General features: G+C 51.4%; 1 protein-coding gene across 1 annotated transcript; it reads left to right on the plus strand.

Moving 5' to 3' along the window:
* The first annotated feature begins 1199 nt into the window (after window positions 1-1199).
* Window positions 1200-20698, plus strand: ANKRD13B (ankyrin repeat domain 13B). The gene is made up of 14 exons (XM_056865132.1): window positions 1200-1335; window positions 3017-3141; window positions 4821-4866; window positions 8249-8392; window positions 9270-9459; window positions 11353-11419; window positions 11676-11757; window positions 12925-12989; window positions 14352-14482; window positions 14581-14738; window positions 15436-15594; window positions 17312-17472; window positions 19399-19475; window positions 20479-20698. Exons 1-14 carry the CDS (start codon window positions 1200-1202, stop codon window positions 20696-20698), a joined length of 1761 nt encoding a protein of 586 aa, XP_056721110.1.
* Window positions 20699-21052: the final 354 nt, after the last annotated feature.

Below are 21052 nucleotides of genomic sequence, written 5' to 3' on the forward strand. Positions count from 1 at the left end.
TATCATGTTAAGGGAAGGAAGGTCATGCAAATATTTGAACAAACCGTTATTATATTTTGGAAAACCCGAAGTAACCAGAAATCTGCAAATATAACAGCTCTGTGTGTGTGTGTGTAAAGTGCCTTCAAGTCGCAGCCGACCTATGGTGACCCCTTTTTGGGGTTTTCATGGCAACAGACTAACAGAGGTGGTTTGCCAGTGCCTTCCTCTGCACAGCAACCCTGGTATTCCTTGATGGTCTCCCATCCACATACTAACCAGGGCTGACCCTGCTTAGCTTCTGAGATCTGACGAGATCAGGCTAGCCTGGGCCAGCTCTACTGTTCCACAATGCTATGTTCTTTGCAAGACTTCTTTCTATTCTCGTTTCTATGTTTTATTTTCAGAGAGAGAGAGAGAGAGAGAGAGAGAGAGAGAGAGAGAGAGAGAGAGAGAGAGAGAGAGATTATATATATGTGTGTATTTTATATTTGACTGTATTTTGAAAAATATCATCAGAAGGTGGTAAATGCCCGTGGTTCAGTAGCCCGTGCATGAATGTGTTATTGATATTTGAAAGAGATATTATGCACTCTAAATTGAAGCGGGAAGGAGAGGAAATTATTAATAGTAAAGTAATCCCAAAAAAGAACTGATGAATCTGTCATGGGATGAGGTTCCTTCTTTCTAGCCTGGCTTGCTTTCTTGAGCTGTTTGGAACTGTTTGCTCAGAAAGCCATTTCTCCCAGCACTTCTGCTCTCTGCTTGTGGCACACTCACGTCTGGGTTGTGCACGTTGGTTGTGCACATTGAACCTGCCAGAGGGGGTGCTCTATTGGCAACAAGGTTTTGATTCTATGTAGTAGTAGTAGTAGTGGTTTTTATATGCCGACTTTCTCTACCACTTAAGGGTGAATCAAACTGGCTTACAATCTCCTTCCCCTCCCCACAACAGACACCCTGTGAGGTAGGTGGGGCTGAGAGAGCTGTGACTAGCCCAGGGTCACCCAGCTGGCTTCGTGTGCAGGAGTGGGGAAACAAATCCAGTTCACCAGGTTAGCCTCCGCCGCTCATGTGGAGGAGTGGGGAATCAAGCCTGGTTCTCCAGATCAGAGTCCAAGCAGGGAGAAAGCAGGGATGCGAAGGCTAATGGGCATGTGGTTCCCTGGTACTGTCCGCCCATGAACTCAGCATTGCATGAATATGTCTCTTCTTTGCAGATGGACGTTGAACAGCTAGACCCCCGTGGCCGGACCCCTCTGCACCTGGCCGCCACGCTGGGCCACCTGGAGTGTGCCCGGGTTCTGCTGAGGCATGGCGCCGACGTGGCCAAAGAAAACCAGAGTGGCTGGACAGGTGTGTATGCCAGTCAGCTATGGCTGAATGTTCCAGTTAGAGCTTTTTGGTTCCTTAATAAATTTACTGAGAGCCAGTGTGGTGCCGTGGTTAAATTGTTGGACTAGGATCTGGGAAACTTCGGTGCTGTGCCTTCTGGCTTCCTCAGTAGGGTTTCCAACCTACAGGTGGAGCCTGGGGATCTCCCGGAATTACCGTTGATCTCCAGACTATAAAGATCACGTCCCCTGGAGAAAACGACTGTTTTGGAGGTTGTGCTAGTGGCATTATTTGTTTGTTCGTTGGATTTATATCCCGCCCTCATTCTTGGCAAGCCAGGCTCAGAGCGGGTCACAACATAATTATAAAACATCATAAAACACCTATTAAACCATACATTAAAACAGACTTAAAAATTCTGTACTTCATCCTATAACAAAACAAGATGGCATATAATTCTCAGTTGCAGCCGCTGGACAGACCTCGTCGGCAGTGGGCTCCAAATCACGTCGAGGGGAGGATGGGGAGGCCAGCCAAATGATGGCGATGGAAGAAAAACATTGTGGCTGCCCTCAGTTGTAGGCCTGGCGGAACCGTTTTGTTTTGCAGGCCCTGCGGGACTCCTTTAAGTCCCGCAGGGCTCTGATGTTATTTGGTAGACTGCTCCACCAGGCCGGGGCTGGGGACCACCAGTAAATTGTTGTTCGTATATACTATATATTATACCATGTGTGTGTGTGTTAAGTGCCGTCAAGTCGCTTCCGACTCATGGCAACCCTATGAATCAAAATGTCCTATCTTTGACAGCCTTGCTCAGGTCTTGCAAATTGAGTCAATCCATCTCTTTATTGAGTCAATCCATCTCTTGTTGGGTCTTCCTCTTTTCCTGCTGCCGTCAACTTTTCCTAGCATGATTGTCTTTTCTAGTGACTCTTGCCTTCTCATAATGTGACCAAAATACGACAGCCTCAGTTTAGTCATTTTAGCTTCTAGGGTCAGTTCAGGCTTGATTTGATCTATAACCCACTGATTTTTTTTTTTGGCAGTCCATATATTATACCATATATTATACCATTATACCCTCGCCGTGATCTCCAGAAGTTTCCTAACCCAGGGATACCAACCCTATCCCCCAGTCCCGATGGGGCTGAGAGCAGGAACCCGCCGAGATCAAATGCTCCTTGTTTACTTTGCTTGCTTCGGTTCGACTTCGTATATTTTTATTGTTACCGCACCATAACCTACGAAACAAAACATCTGTTTTATTTCCTTCCTCGATAGAATGCCTTTCTCACGGAGGCTCTGGGCCGATAGATTACAAAACATAGGAAACAATTCAGCCAGACAGCATAAGAGATCCAAATAAACTATGCAGAAGGGCTGGGATTAGAGATTTAGAAAACAAAACTGGAAACTGCGTAAGGCATGACACGCTCTAAATCAGGGGTCCTCAAACTACGGCCCGCGGGCCGGATCCGGCCCGTCAGGGTCCTGAACCCGGCCCCTTTTAAAAATTGCAGCTGCAAGGTAATTCTGGGAGGAAGTTGCGTGTCACTCTAAATGCAGAGGAAGTGGTGAACAGCCACGTCTGCATAGAAGAAGGCATTTTGTCAGGGGCTGCGTGTCTTGAGTGGACATCCCCTTTATACCTCCAAGCCTCGGGGGTCGGCCTCCTCCTGCCATTTTGCTTTCCGTCCCACAGTGCTGCAGGAGGCCGTGAGCACCCGCGACCTGGAGCTTGTCCAATTGGTGCTGCGTTACCGGGACTACCAGAGGGCCATGAAGCGCTTAGCTGGCATCCCCATCCTTTTGGAGAAGCTGCACAAGGTACAGTCAGGCATCGGAAGCCTCTTGACTGAGCGACGATTATGTTGTGAAATTCCATCGCGATCCCTGAAAACACACCCATTCATGCGCAGGGACGATTCTCGCTGCTGCGAACACAGAGACATTCGCAGTGGCAATGGGACATCCACGCGGCGGTTTCCCCAGTACTTTCCTTGCCTTGGCTTCCTGTGGCTGTCCTTTTGCCCCCCTGCCATTGGAAGGCAATTTTCTGGCTTTTAAAAATCGTTACTTGACAGATCACTATAACTTTATAATGATCTATTGCAACGGTGTACTCATTCCCGGAATTCCTTTTAAATGACATGACATAGTTTATTGTTTGTGGCCAAAGGCCACCCCAATCAATCATACAAAACATTAATTCCTTTTAAAAGTAAGCCTCTAAGCCCTTTTCATTGAGAAGCCGTAAAGGGAAATGTGCAGCCTGCGAATTTTGCCTTACAACTCTGCAAAGGAAATGGCCAGAAACTGACTCTTTTTGACATGAAAGCTGGGGATTAGTGGCGCTGTTGCTATAAATCGTTAGAACATTATTGTGCTATAGTGACCAGTCGATTACCACTTCTTATTTGGGGAGGAGGCGGGTGGGTGGCATCCATGAAGACTCCGAAAAGAAATGAAAAACGAATTGCCAGAATATGGTGTAATGGCAAGTCTAACATCCTGTATACATAACAGACCAAAATCAGAATTTCAGGAAAAATTGAATATCTTTTATACATATATGGCTGGAAACTCAGATGAGAATTAAAGTAAAAAAGCAAAGAGTTAAGAAAGAAATCTTTTAAAAGAAGCCTTACTGATAAGCAAATATAGATGAAAATAAGGCGCACAGCCCGTTCCTGAGCCAGAGGGCCGAATGGGTTTAGGTGGTGACCAGCCCCCTAACCCGGCGTCCGTGCCACTTGCACTGTGCAAACTGGTGCGGGCGCCGGTGTACTGCCACTTGTGGTGGCCCTCTAGGATTGCTGCAGCAGCGCTGTCCTTGGACACTGGGTCAGCCTCCCACCAGTGTCCTGCCAGCATTCCAGGGGCATATTTTGGGGTGGGGGTACCGGTAGGCAGCCTCCTAACCCCTTTCAGCCCTGGAACACCCCCTTAAGCAACGGCGGTGCCGTGCCAGCTTTTTGTTGGCACAGCTTCGCTGTTTTCAATGGGGCTATTTCCCCCATTTTGGCATTTTTATTTTTTAAAAGGGTTCCCTCCCCTCCCGCAGTGGCTCAGGAATGAGCTGTAAGAGTTATTGTGGAAGCACTGTCATGAAACCTAGTATAGAAATGAATTATTAGAAATGTAAATATAAATTCTACGTATAGATGTTAAATTTACAGGTGTGGTGTAAAAATAATAAAGTCTTTTTTATAACTAAAAAAAAAAACTGAGGTGAGGAAAATTGTGATGTTGGTGGAGCCTTCAAAAAAAGCACACCTTCCCTTCCACGGCGGCATCTCAAAGTGCTTGGACTTGGATCGTGGATCTTTCCAAAAAGATTGTACCAAACTAGATTTGGGAGTGGCTTTCCGCAACCTTGCCCTCATCACCTGTTGAGTCAAGTCCTCATCACCTGTTGAGTCAAGTCAAGTCCAAATGGAACCCGGGCATTCAGCCTTTCCAACCCAATTCCCTGTTGACCTCTGGCCTCTGTTCTTATCTTCCAGGCTCAAGATTTTTATGTGGAGATGAAATGGGAATTCACCAGCTGGGGTAGGTTTTCATGCAGACAGCACAATTTGGGATTCAATGTTTGTTTGGGAACGGGGTTGTGGGCTCAACCTCCAGAGGACTCCCCCCGCCCTCAGCAAGTTGGGATTCTTTCACTATTTTTAATGAAACGGGACCTAAGACGGTCATGAATAAACCCACAAAATCCCCACTCCCGCAGCAGTCCCTGTGAGCTTTAATATTGTTTAGGTAAAGGTACCCCTGTGCAAGCCCCAGGTCATTCCTGACCCATGGGGTGATGTCACATCCCTACATTTCCTAGGCAGACTTTGTTTATGGGGTGATTTGCCAGTGCCTTCCCCAGTCATCTTCCCCTTACCCCCAGCAAGCTGGGTACTCATTTCACCGACCTCGGAAGGATGGCAGGCTGAGTCAACCTTGAGTCGGCTACCTGAAACCAACTTCCGTCGGGATAGAACTCAGGTCGTGAGCAGAGCTTTTGACTGCAGTACTGCAGCTTATCACTCTGCGCCGGTGCTGCTTATTGTGAAAAACTGGGTTATTTCTTTTTTGACATGGCCAGCCATCATAGGAGGGATGCCAAAAAGCTGCCCATAACTTGTTCCCCCATTTCTCAAGTTTGTCGATTCTTTCCTCCTTCCCTTTCCTGAATATGCCCCTGAGTAATAATAGTTAGTATTAATGCTTAGTCTCAGGACTTGTCTACAAGCCAGGATTCCACCCCTCTACCTCATGCTTAGGCTCCAGGCCTAGAATAATGGGAGGATGCCTCTGAGCAAGTGCAGAGTGCATTCTTCCCAGTGAGGAATGGCTTGCAGGCAATTCTTAAAGCCCTTGTTTTCTTAGGTGTTTCTTTTGTGAAGGTAATCACAGCCCTGGGTCAGCTATAAGATTGCTAACCTCCAGGTTGCAGGCAATGCTTAAATTTGTGAATTTCCTGTATTGTGCAGGGGGTTGAACTAGATGACCCTGGTGGTCCCTTCCAACTCTATGATTCTAGGGCAGGGGTGGGGAACCTTTTTCCTGCCAAGGGCCATTCGCACATTTATAACATCTTTCGGGGGCCATACCAGGTGTAGATCTCCCGGTGGGGGGGGAGAGGCTAGGGTTGCCAGGTCTCCAGCCACCACCTGGAGATTGGCAACCCCAGGGGAGGCCACCCAGAGAAGGCCTGCAGGGTGCTCCCCCTCCCCCCTCCCAGGTGGGAGGGCAGCCAGCGGTGGGCCCCAGAAAACGAGGCGCCAGGGGGGCGCAGCCCACAGTCAATTGGCAAGGGAGGAAGGAAAACAGAGAAAGAGGGAAAGGGAGGGAGGGAGAAAGAGAGAGAAAGGGAGAAAGAAATGGAGAGAGGGGGAGAAAGAAAGAAAAGGATGGAGGGAAAGAAAAAAAAGGACGGAGGGAGACAGAAAGAGACAGAAAAAGAGGGAGGAAGAGAGGGAGAGAAAGGAGAAAGAGTGACAGAAAAAGAGGAAGAGAGAAAAGCCTCCCCCCCCCACACACACACCTGCGCATGCCGGCCTGCGCGACCGGGCCCCAGCCACCCCACCTCCCCCGCCCACACACACACACACCCAGCGGCGCACGGAGCACCAAGCAACCAGGCCCCAGTCTTCGTGCACTCACCCCCCAAAGTCCATAAAAGCCCTCCCCAAGCCCAATTGGTTCTGTATGCATGCTCTGCCGCCGGGAGCCGCCAGCCTCTCCCGCCCCCCCGCTGCTCAACAGTCGACAGGCAGCGAGAGGGGCTTACAATGTGCCGCAGCGTTCCTGCACGCCGCAGCTGTAGGGGGCAGCCTTGGGGGAAGCGTCCCTCCCCCTCCCCTCTCGCCGACCAACAACCAACAGTCAGTGAGAGGAGGTCCAAAGGGCGCTACAAGGGCGCTGTAAGCCGTGGCCCCAGGAACACCCTCGGGGAGGGCCACCCTGCGCCCCGCCTCCGCGGCAGGGTTCCTGGAGCTCCCGAGGGCCACAAAAAATGTCCTCGGGGGCCGCATACAGCCCCCGGGCCTGAGGTTCCCCACCCCTGTTCTAGGGGGTAGCTGGAGATCTCCTGGAATTACAACTGGTCTCCAGGTGACGGAGATCAGTTCCCTTGGAGAAAATGGCTGCTTTGAAAGTCGGTCTGTATGGCATTATAACCGACTGAAGTCCCTTCACTCCCGAAACCCCACTCTTTGCAGGCTTCACCCCTAAAATCTCCAGGAATTTCCCAACCCAGAGCTGGCAACCCTAGCCTAGCAGCTGGCACTGAGGAGGGGTTGCTATTTGGCATACAGCTCCCACCCCACACTGCTCAGATCTGGGCCCAGCCCCATCCGGTCACTCTCTCGATGCCCCCCCCCCAGCTGAGAAAGCTTTGAAGGGAGGGCTAGCCTGGTTTTGAGGAGGACGCCTATTTGGCCCCTCTGCTTGATGGACAGGTTGCTCGTCCACCCCCAAACCACCTACCGGTCAACTATCCTGGCTCTTCCCTGGATGCCAACTCAAACAATGGAATTTGCAGTGAAGCTGTTTACTGCAGTGCACAGATAGGGTTGCCAACCTCCAGGTACTAGCTGGAGATCTCCTGCTATTACAACTGATCTCCAGCCTTTAGAAATCACTTCCCCCAGAGAAAATGGCCACTTTGGCAATTGGACTCCCTCCTCTCCCCAAACCCCGCCGTCCTCAAGCTCCGCCCCAAAAAATATCCCAGTGGTGGCGAAGAGTGACCTGGCAACCCTATGCACAGAGGAAAAGGTCAGTACGAGCAAATTTAAAAATAAGAGGAAACCCATCATTTCTAGTAGAGAGGAACTGAGATGGCTGTCCACTTCTTTTTACTTGTGCATGTTTATTCTGTCTGTCTGTCTGTCTGTCTGTCTGTCTGTCTGTCTGTCTGTCTGTCTGTCTATCTATCTATCTATCTATCTATCTATCTATCTATCTATCTATCTATCTATCTATCATTTCTACTTATTACCCCGCTCTCCCTGGCCAAAACTGGGCTCAGAGCAGCTTACAAGAATATAGATGTCCTATTAAATCAGTAAAAGCATTAAAACATTTTAAAAATAGCCCTATAAAATCATAGAAACATTATCCTAGTTTACCTAAGGCGCTTCTAGAGTGTAAAATACAAAACACAAGCTTCAACTAGGCGAGCTGATGGAATAAATACCAGATTGAATAGGAAAAAATATTACCATAATCGGGGGGGGGTCTCACTAGAGGGGCTATTCCACCAGGCAGGGGCCAGGGTAGAAAAAATCCTGGCACTGGTTGAGGCCAGCTGGACACTCCTCAGGCTGGGGACCACCAAAAGGTTGGTACTAGCTGAACAAAGAGCCTTCCGGGGAATATACCAGGGAGCTATGTTTGCCTCTGTTGGTGTCGGTGTGTCTGATTGCTCCTCTTCCGGTAGTCCCCTTGGTGTCCAAAATCTGCCCCAGTGACACATACAAGGTGTGGAAGTGTGGCCAGAACCTGAGAGTGGACACGACACTGCTGGGCTTCGACCACATGACGTGGCAGCGCGGGAACCGCAGCTTCATCTTCAGGGGACAAGGTTGGTGGGGCGGGCCAAGGAGGGGAGCCCTCTGGCCTTGCCTGAGGAAGAACAGCTGGGGTGTCTCGCTGGGCGGCGGAACTTGGAGGGAGGCAGGGCGGCCACGTTGTCAGGTTGTGGAGGTCGCGGGAAGACCTCTGGAGACCCAAGTCCTATGAGGAAAGGTTGAAGGACCTGGCTATGTTTAGCCTGAAGAGGAGAAGACAACCTGAAGAGGAGAAGACAACAATCTTCAAGGACTTGAAGGGCTGTCACATAGAGGCTGGTGCCGAGTTGTTTTCTGCTGCCCCAGAAAGACGGACCAGAAACAACGGGTTGAAATTAAATCAAAAGGGTTTCTGTCTAGACATTAGGAAGAATTTTCGAACAGAGCGTTTCCTCAATGGAACAGGCTTCCTCAGGAGGTGGTGAGCTCTCCTTCCCTAAGCAGAAGCTAGATGGCCATCTGTCAGCAGTTCTGATTCTATGCCCTTAGGCAGATCATGAGAGGGAGGGCATCTTGGCCATCTTTTGGGCATGGAGTGGGGTTGGGGGAAGGTAGTTGTGAATTTCCTGCATTGTGAAGGGGTTGGACTAGATGACCCTGGTGGTCCCTTCCAACTCTATGATTCTAAGCGTGTGTGTGTGTGTGTATAGAGAGAGGACTTCTCTGGACAGCTACATCTACCTGACAAACTTTGAATCTAATTTAACAGCTACTGTTTTCCCCGAGGATCTTGGGAAATGTGGAAGCCCCAAGAAATCTTGCTTAGAGACTTGGAGAATGCAACCATCCAACTCCTGACTTGGCTTGGGGGCCTTTGGCTCAGCGGTATTATCAGGGGGCCAACTATTCTGAGGCCATGTTGAATTTCTCTCTCTCTGTCTTTCCTGGCAGACACTAATGCCGTAGTGATGGAAATTGACCACGACCGGCAAGTGGTGTACTCAGAGACTCTTGCCCTCGCTGCCAATGACCGGGAGGGGCTCCTGGCCGCAGTCCAACCAACCGAAGAGCAGGTGATGGGGCGGCTCACGACCCCCGTGGTCACCACGCAGCTGGACACGCGCAACATTGCATTTGAAAGGTGTGTGGCCAAGATCTTGTCCCCTGCGGTACATCATTACAATTCTCATGGAGATCTCTGCTCCGGGAAGTGTCTCGGTTGTCTACAGCTGAAGCAGGCGCTTCGGCCCCTAAACGTTTAATGCGAAGTGTGTAGAGAGTGCTTGAAAAACAGTGCCTGCGATTCATTCTGTCCAACCGTCAAGGTCCAAGCTGTTTTAGTAATGAACACAATGGAAAGGCAGTCCCTGTTTAGAGAGCTTGTTGCCTGCACCCAGACTGGGGTGGAGGGGGGAGACCTGGACAGTGGCATCCTCAGATGGTGAAAACATACAGCACCGTCGTGCCAGTGTTCTAGGAGGGAGTGCCAGGCACAAAGGAAGATGGGTGAAGCCTTTTCAGGGAGCAGGACTCCACGGAGGTCATAGGCTGGGGGTGCGGGGGGCAATAAGGGCCGTGAGCATAAGCGGGGAGGGGCTGTGGCTCAGTGGTAGAGCATCTGCTTGGCATGCAGAAGGTCCCAGGTTCAATCCCCGGCGTCTTCACACATGAACACACATGAAGCTGCCTTATACTGAATCAGAGACCCTTGATCCATCAAAGTCAGTATTGTTTACTCAGACTGGCAGGGGCTCTCCAGGGTCTCAGGCAGAGGTCTTTCACATCACTTACTTGCCTAGTCCCTTGAACTGGAGATGCTGGGGATCAAACCTCGGACCTTCTGCATGCCAAGCAGATGCTCTACCACTGAGCCACGGCCCCTCTTTACTTAAAAGGATCAGGTAGCATATGATGTGAAAGACCTCCAGCTGAGACACTGGGGAGCAGCTGGCAGTCTGAGTAGACAATACTGATCTCAGTGCTCTGATTCAGTATAAGGCAGCTTGGTGTGTTCAGGGTACGGAGCTGTTGGGAGCTTTAAATTGAAGGCATTTAGGCAAGATCCAGGAGGGGATGGAAGGCCAGTGGGGGATGTGGGGAGTTGCATTGTGTTGCCGGAGCAATGAGAGATGTTGAATGAGTTTGGACAGGTGCAAGGAGAGGAAAGGGGGAGTTAATCCCAGAAGGAGCGAACTGAGAAACAGGCCCTGCCTTCCCAGTTTAGCTGAACCTCTTTAGGATATGTGGGGCTGAGTTGGCACAGGAATTGCCTGCCAAAGGAAAAGTTATCTCATCAGATAAAAAGGGAGCTCCACGTTGAAAGCAGAACAACTTCTGCCTTGGAGGAGGGCCCTTGCCAGCATCCCCCTCCATTTTTCCTTGGTGGGGTTTTCTCACCATTGAGAGCCAGCGTGGTGTAGTGGTTAAGAGCAGTGGTTTGGAGCGGTGGACACTAATCTGGAAAGCCGGGTTTGATTCCCCACTCCTCCACATGAGCGGCGGACGCTATTCTGGTGAACCGTGTTGGTTTCCCCACTTCTCCGCATGAAGCCAGCTGGGTGACCTTGGGCTAGTTGCAGCTCTCTTAGAGCTCTCTTTGCCCCACCTACCTCACAGGGTGTCTGTTGTGGGGAGGGGAAGGGAAGGTGATTGTAAGCTGGTTTGATTCTTCCTTTAGTGGCAAAGAAAGTCGTCATATAAAAACCAACTCTTCTTCTTCCTCTTCCTCTTCCACCAGCTCCAATAATTGTTGCCTAATAATTCACCGCCCTGACCTGGTTGGCCTAGGCTAGCCTGATCTCGTCAGATCTCAGAAGCTAAGCAGGGTCGGCCCTGGTTAGTAGTTGGATGGGAGACCACCAAGGAATACCAGGGTTGCTGTGCAGAGGAAGGCAATGGCAAACCACCTCTGTTAGTCTCTTGCCATGAAAACCCCAAAAAGGGGACGCCATAAGTCAGCTGCGACTTGACTGCTCTTTACACACACACAATAATTCACCCCATGCTAAGTTTATCTCTTGTTGTTTCCTGCCAGGAACAAGACGGGTATCCTGGGCTGGAGGAGCGAGAAGACAGAGGTGGTGAATGGGTACGAGGCCAAGGTGAGGGGCCCGGGGGGGGGGGGGGAGGCACCTGCTAAGGAACAGAGGGAGACCAGGCAGCGTATGGAGGAAGTAAAAAAAGGGATGTAGAGGGAGTTAGGGGCTGAGAAGGGGAGAGCTTTAAAGCTGAGGACTAGAAGCTTGACGTTGATGTGAAGTGTAATGGGCGCTCTAACAGCAGGGAGTGGTTGGGGGTGGGAGCTGGGGGGGGCAGAGCCGACAATAGCAACCTGTGGAGTTTCCTATCCATCTATAGGTTTATGGGGCTTCCAACGTAGAGCTCATCACCCGGACGCGAACGGAACATCTTTCAGAGCAACACAAAGGGAAAATCAGAGGTAATCCCTCCTCCTCCAACCACTGACCCTTCGGGCTGCACCCTCCTAGAACCCCTGCCCTCAAATCCCACACGGCCCCCAGCCGAAGCAGATGGAAATACCCCAAAAGCAAAGGATGTAATAAGAATCCATGACTCACCTGCTCAATTTGTCTTGCGGTGTCTGGCATGGCTTCTCCCGTCTTGGAACGAAACAGCAGTTTTCTCCTCCCCCAAACCACTGTAATGCAACGCAATAGAAATAGCACTGGCAAAACCAGCACCTAGTTTTGCCTCAAATGCATTGAGATGGCATAAAAGAAACAAACCGGTCTGGGGAGGCCAGCAGCAAGAATGGAAGAGCTTGTGGCGAGACCAGCCACAAAGTGGCCAATGCGCACAGCCCTGCTGGGGAGGGGCCCTGGCTCAGTGCTAGAGCCTGTAATTGGCATGCAGAAGGTCCCCGGTTCAATCCCTGGCAACTCCAGTTAAAGGGACTAGGCAAGCAGGTGATGTGAAAGACCTCTGCCTGAGACCCTGGAGAGCCGCTGCCGGTCTGAGTAGACAATACTGAGTTTGATGGACCAAGGGGCTGATTCAGTGTAAGGCAGCTTCATGTATTCATGCCAAATGCTAAAAGGCAGGCCGTCGGGTAATGGAGGAACTTCTAGTCCAGGGGTGTTGAACTCACTTGTTACGAGGGCCGGATATGATATAAATGTCACTTGGTCAGGCCGGGCCATGCCTCACCACTCCAGATTGAGGGTGTGTGTGTGTGTGTGTGTGGCTGCCTCTGCTGGCTCACGGGCCAATAGGAGATGTCAAGGGGCCAGATCCGGACCTCGGGCCTTACGTTTGACACTCTTGGTGTAGTAGGTTTATTGTTTCCCTTTGAACTGATGAGCAGTAAACTGCACTTCAATAAATGTACACTCCCCCAAGCTTTGAAACCTCCCCAGCCGAGCCATCACAGTCCCCTGGTCCTGTGTCTTCTGCCGCTGGCCCCACATTTCCTTCCCTGACAGCTAGGTGGGGGTGGCCCCTTCCCTGGCATCTTAATTGCACCTCCCCAGGTATGCTTGACCCCCCTGGGGGAGCCCTGGCTCAGTGCTGGGGTTAGCATGAAGCCTCTGCCTCTGACACGCGCTGCCTCCTATCATACCCACATTTGCTCTTCTCTGCCCTGCAGGCAGCAAAACCCCCCTGCAGTCATTCCTGGGCATCGCCGAACAACACGTGGGCCCCAACAATGGGGTGAGTGATACGTTGGGGGGAAGGGAAGGGGAGTGTGCCCTAGATGCCCTTGGCAAGGGATGGAGCTGAAAGGGAGCTTGTTAGGGGAGTGCAGGGAAGATTCCACGGGACTTCAACGGGCTTCCCTCCCTGTTAATATGCACCCAATCCATTGAGCCAGCGTGGTGTATTGGTTAAGGTGTCAGACCAGGTTCTGAGAAACCCAGGTTCGAATCCCCACTCACGCCAGGGAAGCTTGCTGGGCGACCTTGGGCCAGTCACGCGCTCTCAGCCTCGACCCTGGCTAGGATTTGGATGGGAGACCTCCAAGGAATACCAGGGGCGTGATGCGGAGGCAGGCAATGGCAAACCCCCTCCCAACCTCTCTTGCCTTGAAAACCCTACAGCGTCGCCATAAGTCAGCTGTGACTTGACGACAAAAAAAAAAGAGCAATGGTTTTCAACTTTAGAGGCAGCATAGTGTAGTGGTTAAGAGCGGCGGACTCCGATCTGGAGAACCTGGTTCAATTCCCGCTCCTCCACATGAAGCCTGCTGGGTGACTGTGGGCCGGTCGCAGTTCTCTCAGGACTCTCTCGGCAAAGGCAGGCGATGGCAAACCACCTCCCAACATCTCTTGCTTTAAAAACCCTACGGGGTTGCCATAAGTCAGCTGTGACTGGACGGCACGCTCCCACACCCAATCCATTGAACTAAAAGGTTCTGGACTGCTTCAGTGGAGGGTATAGGGGCGATCGGGCCCCATGGTCGGCTCTCTCTGTCTCCTGCCCTTTAATGCTGTCCTCCCAAATCTGCTTCTTCAGCTTGCCCCATGGCAGGACTTGGTCTGCCCAGCACTACCCCTTCCCCTATAATCTTTTTGTTCCCCAAAGTAAGTGAGGCTGCCCCACCCCCTCCCAGGACTTTGACTCCAAGCACGATAAACGACTGACCTCCACCCCCCCCCTTAAGAAACCCTCCCTTGTTTGGGTCACTCTTAGCCCTACCCTCCATTTCTCTCCCCCGCCCCCAGCTCTGCCCGGCCCAAGGCCACAGTGGGGAGACCTGACCAGGAGAGCCAGCATGGTGTAGTGGTTTGGAGTAGTGGTTTGGAGCGGCGGAGTCTGATCTGGAGAACCGGGTTTGATTCCCTACTCCTCCACGTGAGTGGCGGAGGCTAATCTGGTGAACTGGATTTGTTTCCCCACTCCTACACATGAAGCCAGCTGGGTGACCTTGGGCTAGTCACACTGTCTCAGCCCCACCTACCTCACAGGGTCTCTGTTGTGGAGAGGGGAAGGGAAGGTGATTGTAAACCGGTTTGAATCTCTCTTAACTGGTAGAGAAAGTCGGCATATAAAAACCAACTCTTCTTCCTTTTCCAGGCCCTCATCACGCAAACCCTGAGCCAGGCCAACCCCACCGCTATCACGCCGGAGGAATACTTCAACCCCAGTTTTGAGCTGGGGAGCCGGGACATGGGGAGGCCGATAGAACTGACCACCAAGACCCAGAAGTGAGAAGGGGAGGAGAAGGGAAGGGGTGGGGAAGGGAGGGGTCACGGTTGGGTCTGACCCGGCAACACCATCTCACCGTCTCCTTGGCCTTGGACAGGTTCAAAGCCAAGCTGTGGTTGTGCGAGGATCACCCGCTGTCGTTGGCCGAGCAGGTCGGCCCCATTATCGACTTGATGGCCGTCAGCAACGCCCTCTTTGCCAAGCTGCGGGACTTCATCACTCTCCGGCTGCCCCCTGGCTTCCCCGTCAAGATTGGTGAGGAGCTTGGCATGGACTACCCGCTTGGCATAGAGCCGTGTCATCCCACATGAGCTTCTCTGCCCTTTCCCGCAAAACATTTAACTTCAACCAGCTTCCCCCTCAAAGGTTTATCAGCATTGTAGTTTCCCACAAAGGGCCGCTGTAACGTTTTCTTAAGATACCCTGGGAAACCCGTGCGACACTTGTACATGGGTGTTGTTACCAAAGAATTCTGGCCGTTACCATTTGGTGAAAGTGCCTAGACTTTTCGATTAGGATCCCAAGACCTACCTTGTCAAAGCTACTGTTTGTGGGGCTTCTTGGGGAGGAAGGGAATGGCTGTCGGTAACAAATAGGGGGATAGCTCCCCACTCTTTGTCGACAATTCCTTATTTGGGAACACTGAGAGTTAAACAGTTGCCAGATTGAATTTTGTTTGTAGTATAGACAACTTGATCACAAGCCCTAATCCCAGAAGGAGAGCGGATCGGCCGTGGCTCAGCGGTAGAGCATCTGCTTGACATGCAGAAGGCCCCAGGTTCAATCCCCAGCATCTCCAGTTAAGGGATTAGGCAAGTAGATGATGTGAAAGACCCCTGCCTGAGACCCTGGAGAGGTCTGATTCAGTATAAGGCAGCTTCATGTGTTCATCTCAGGAACAGGCTCTGCCCTTCCACCTTTCTCTCTTTCTTTCTCTTCCTTCTGCCCCCAGAAATCCCCATCTTCCACATCCTCAACGCCCGCATCACTTTTGGGAACCTCAATGGCTGTGATGAACCCGTGGTCTCCATTCGTGGCACCGGCAGCCCTGGCAGTGATGCGCCCTCCCCCGGCAGTGACCGGTCCAGCATCAGCAGTTCCAGCTCCCTCGGTGTGTAGGGAAGCTAGGGTGGGGGCAGTGGGGTGAAGAGTCGGGGGGCAAATCTGGGGGACGGATTCGCTGTAAGGGATCGAGCATCTGCAGAGGAAGGAAAGACCTGAGACTTCTTGGGCTCTTCATATGTGGAAGCTAAAAAGAAGTGAATAATATACAATGTATTTTTGTGTGCAAGGAGTATTAGATTATACAGAAGTCTGTTCAGAAGGATGCAATTAGGAGTAACAGATTAAAATTTGCTTTAAAAGGATGTGGACAGGATCGAGCGGGTGCAGAGGAGAGCGACGAGGATGATCAGGGGCCTGGAGACCCAAGCCCTAAGAGGAAAGGCTGAGGGAGTTGGGAATGTTTAGTCTGGAGAAGAGGAGGTTGAGGGGGGACACGATCGGTCTCTTTAAGTATTTGAAGGGCTGTCACTTAGAGGAGGACGGGGAGCTGTTCCTGTTGCCAGCAGAGGACAGGACTCACAATAATGGGTTTAAATTGCGGGCGGAAAGATACCAACAGTGGCCAGAAAAGCACCTGTGTGAGCTCACAGATTAGGTGTGAAGAGGATGCCTTCCCCAGTTGTCTGCCCCCAAAACCTTGCATTCAGAGGTAGACTGCAGCTCTGGTGGAGGCTCCGTTGAATTGTGCAATAGAATCTAATTACCCTACCCTTTCGTGAAGTTGCTACACCTAATGGCCCTCACTGTCTCTTGGGGGTTGTATGTTCCGTGTGAGGAGGAGGAGGGTGAGGAGAGAAAAAGACTAGCAATAAGGGGATCAAATATCTATTTCTATTTTGATTGTTTTTCAGGGCAGCTGACAGAACCCCTGTTCTAGCCAATGGACTGCTTTAAATGCAAATATGATCTGCAGTTCATTGATACATGCAACCGTTTCCCCCTTGGGAAGACCCGGCATTAGGAAGAATCTGATAAATTTATGGGAGTTGGGCCAAGAGAGAGCGGTCGACCCTGTGTGGAGTGGAGGTCATGGTACTCAAAACAGGAAGCCTCTGTTGGGAAGGAGGGGTTAGACCCTCTGGCTTTGGGGGCCAGGGCCAGAACTCCCTTCCTCTTGCTTCAGAAAGCACGTATTGTGGTTCTCCCCTGAATTTCCGAAGTCAATGCAATGCAGAACCATGTTTATGCTTATTGAGTGCTAGTAGTGGCAACAGGACTGAGAAAATCTGCTTGGATGAAATGGCTGAATATCAATCTGGATATCCCGTCTCCTGCGTATAAAGTTCCTGTTCATGAATGGTTCTCATCTCTAACAATATTGGACTTTGATTGAATACTTTGATACAGCGTGGTGTAGTGGTTAAGAGCAGTGGTTTGGAGCGGTGACTCTGATCTGGAGAACCGGGTTTGATTCCCCCACTCCTCCGCATGAGCAGCGGAGGCTAATCTGGTGAACTGGATTTGTTTCTCCGCTCCTACACACAAAGCCAGCCAGGTGACCTTGGACTAGTCACAGCTCTCTCAGCCCCGCCTCCCTCACAGGGTGTCTGTTGTGTGGAGGGGAAGGGAAGGCGATCACAAGCCGGTTTGATTCTTCCTTAAGTGGTAGAGAAAGTTGCACTTGCAATATACGTTTGGTAGGCATTTATGTCAAAAAAATATATATTCTCTTTCATTATGTCTTGTTTAGCTACACGTGCTGTTGTTTTTGATACTTAATCGTATTCACCATAGGTTTTGTTCTGTGGTTCTCCCCTCCCCAGGCTCCTGCCGGTGCTTCGACATGGACCCGTCCTTGTTTGAGGCCCCGCGAGGCTACAGCGTGGTCGGGAGCCACCCGGAGCCCCTGCGGGAGGACGAGGACGACCTGCTTCAGTTTGCCATCCAGCAGAGCCTGCTAGAGGCTGGGAGCGAATACGATCAGGTGGGCAAAGGCAGGCCTCCCTTCCTCCTCTTGAGGAGGAGGGGCCATGGATGTATGGGGACAGACCGTGACTTTGCAGGCAGAAGGTCCTAGCTCCAATCCCGGGCATCTCCAGTTAAAAGGTGATCATGTACGGCTGTCCTCGATGGGGGCCCGGGCTTTTTCGGTCCTGCCCCCACCTGGCGGAATAGTCTCCCTAGTAACATCAGTTCCGCGGGGCCTGCAAAACGGAGCTATTCCGCCAGGTCTACGAGGGCAGCTGCTAGCAATTCTAAGCTATCCATCGTACTGGCCTACCCATCCCTTTCTCCTCCACTTGTCATCTGAGAGCCAGCGTGGTGTAGTGGTTAAGAGCGGTGGTTTGGAGCTGTGGACTGAGATCTGGAGAACCGGGTTTGATTCCCCACTCCTCCACATGAGCGGTGGAGGCTAATCTGGTGAACCAGGTTGGTTTCCCCACTCCTCCGCATGAAGCCAAATGGGTGACCTTGGGCTAGTCACACTCTCTCAGCTCCACCTACCTCACAGGGTGTCTGTTGTGGGGAGGGGAAGGGAAGGTGTTTGTAAGCCGGTTTGAGTCTCCCTTAAGTGGTAGAGAAAGTCGGCATATAAAAACCAGCTCTTCTTCTTCTGTGGAGGTGATTCTGCTGTCTGATCCACAACAATTACCACTGTTAATGCCATCTTGTTTAAAATTGTTTAAATTTGTTGTGTTTTAATTATTGATTTTAATGTTTTATGGTCTTTGTTGATTTTAAAAGTTGTAACCCGCCCCGAGCCCAGTCTGACTGGGGGAGGGTGGGCTATACATGTGAATAATGAATGGATGAATGAATGAATGAATAAATAAATAAATAAATAAGGACCGGGCAGTAGGTGATGGGAAAGACTTGGAGAGCCGCTGCCAGTCTGAGCAGACAATATTGACCTTGATGGACTGATGGTCTGATTCAGAATAAGGCAGCTTCATGTTCGTGTATGGAGCACTATTTTAGTGGAAGGGCTGTGGTTCAGTGGTAGAGCATCTGCTTTTGGCATGCAGCAGATCCCAGGTTCAATTCCTGTCATCTCCAGTTAAAAGGTGACGTGAAAGACCACCATCTGAGACCCTGGAGAGCTGCTGCCAGTCTGAGCAGACAGTATTGACCTTGGTGGAACCGATGGTCTGATTCAGAATAAGGCAGCTTCATGTGTGTTCAGACTACCAATATATAAAGAGGGGAGTGGTACCTGAACATAAACCAATAGAAACCAATAGATCATAAACCAATGGAACACACATGAACCAACAGAAACCAATACTGCTATCCAAATATGAATCTATTTTATATACATTCATTAATGGTTAACTCCATTACATATATAAGCTTTTATACAGATAGTGTAACATAAATCCATAAGGTTTTTGACAAGGTTTCACAATTTTTCCTTGTCAAAAAGCTTATGGATTTATGTTAAAGTATCTGTATAAAAGCTTATATATGTAATGGAGTTAACCATTAATGAATGTATATAAAATAGATTCATATTTGGATAGCAGTATTGGTTTCTGTTGGTTCATGTGTGTTCAGAGGCTGAACCTCAAGAGAGGGTTCTGCGGCTTGGTGGCAGAGCGCCCGCGGTTTCACCAGGAGGTCCCAGGTTCAAATCCCTGCCATCTCTAGTTAGAATGCATCTTGGGTAGCTGCACTGGGGAAGACGTGGGGCAGGCACTGCATCGAGATGCCACAGGGGTAGAAGGGCCAGCGAGCCGACCCATGGAAGGCTGTGCAGCGCAGACCTTCGGCCAACAGGAGGCGGAGGCAGTAGGCAAGGGGAGGGCTGGCATGGGGTGTGCTGCTGGCGCAGGGATCGAGGCCTTGCCGCACCGGTCGCTCGGGGGTAAACGCGCTTGCTTCTACCTTTCGCCTTTCTGTCTTGCCGCAGGTTACTATTTGGGAAGCGTTGACCAACAGCAAACCGGGCACACTCCCTGCCTCCCAAGAGGGGAGCAAAACGGACAGGTGAGTCCAAGGCAGGTGAAATTGCACCCCATGTTCCCTGTCCAGCTCCTGCTCTGCGTTCTGCGGGGCGGGGGGAGGCTCTTTGGCAGGCTGAAGGCTCCATGGAGATGTCCGTTGCGAAGGAAAGCAGGGCCTGATCACCACCCAAGCATTGTATCAGCAGAGGAGATTCTAATCCTAGATCTTAATGCTGCCTTGAGAGCCAGCATGGTGTAGTGGTTCAGGTGTGGGACCAGGAACTGGGAAACCCAGGTTCAAATCCCCACTCACGCCATGGAAGCTTGCTGGGTGACATTGGGCCAGTCACAGAATCTTAGCTCTGACCCTGGCTAGTATTTGGATGGGAGACCTCTGAGGAATAGAGAAAGTCGGCATATAAAAACCAACTCTTCTTCTTCTTGGCTCTTTTGCCCGTCACCCTCTGGGTCCAGGGTGGGCTGAAGCTGGAAGAGGTGGGGTGGAGGGAGGCCACGTTTGTTGAGCCAGGCTCCGAGGAAATCGTTTGCAATCCTCGCATAAATTGCCACTCCACCGGTGCTGCAGGGTCAGACAAAATGGGGATTGTGAATGGGGCCAGATTCAGATTCGACTTGGGTGTCCTTCACAGCTGACAGAGGGCTGCTGCTTGAGTTTTGGGGTAGACTTGGCACCAAATGGCACAGTGGGAAAGGCTGGTCTGGTGACCAATTTTCATTGGCTCTTGGCCCCTAAAATCAGTGGTGGTGTGATGGAGTGGCTCAGTGGTAGAGCCTCCGCTTGGCATGCAGAAGGTCCCAGGTTCAATCCCCGGCATCTCCAGTTAAAGGATCTCGGCAAGTAAGTGATGTTTAAGACCTCTGCCTGAGACCCTGGAGAGTCACTGCCAGTCTGAGTAGGCAATACTTACTTTGATGGACCAAGGGTCTGATTCGGTGTAAGGCAGCTTCATGTGTCCATGTGTTCAAACAAAAAGAAAATACCACCAAACGCCGGAGATTTCCCACCTCTCCACCTGTCTCCTCAGGACGCCCCAGCACACGCCACTCCTAAGGCCTGCCACCCCCAAGCAGCCGGTGCCCACCAGGGGCAAAGGACCCAGCCCAGCTGTGCCCCCCAGTTACGTCGAACAGCTGCGCATGGCCATGGAGCTGTCCGCCAAGGAGCAGGAAGAGGTGGAACGGCGCTCACGCCAGGAGGAGGAGGACTTTGAACGGATCCTGCGCCTCTCGCTCACCGAACAATAGCAACTCTGCCTCGGTGCACGGGATGGGGGAGCCCTCGTGTGCAGCCTCCGAGGGGTGCCAAAGCTAATGGACCAGGCCTCCTTCCCCCTTGCAGCCACTCAAAGAGCTAATGCACAGAAGCCGGGGGGAGGGACGGGGGGGAGCAACGTCACATCAGGGGAGGGTCTTTGCCAGACCACAGTGGGGGACGGAGCACTGGGGCCCTGAGCCCTCTGCCAGCCCTTTGCACGGAGCAGGGGCTCAACAGGGAACCAGGGTGGGGAGGGGAGAGGGGGGGGGATGACGACACCAAAATGCATTCTGCCCTCCCCCAAAAAACACTGAGCCATTTAATACCACCTCCCTCCGGTAAGG

Source organism: Euleptes europaea, chromosome 19 (assembly GCF_029931775.1).
Source record: "Euleptes europaea isolate rEulEur1 chromosome 19, rEulEur1.hap1, whole genome shotgun sequence".
Taxonomy (NCBI): Eukaryota; Metazoa; Chordata; class Lepidosauria; order Squamata; family Sphaerodactylidae; genus Euleptes; species Euleptes europaea.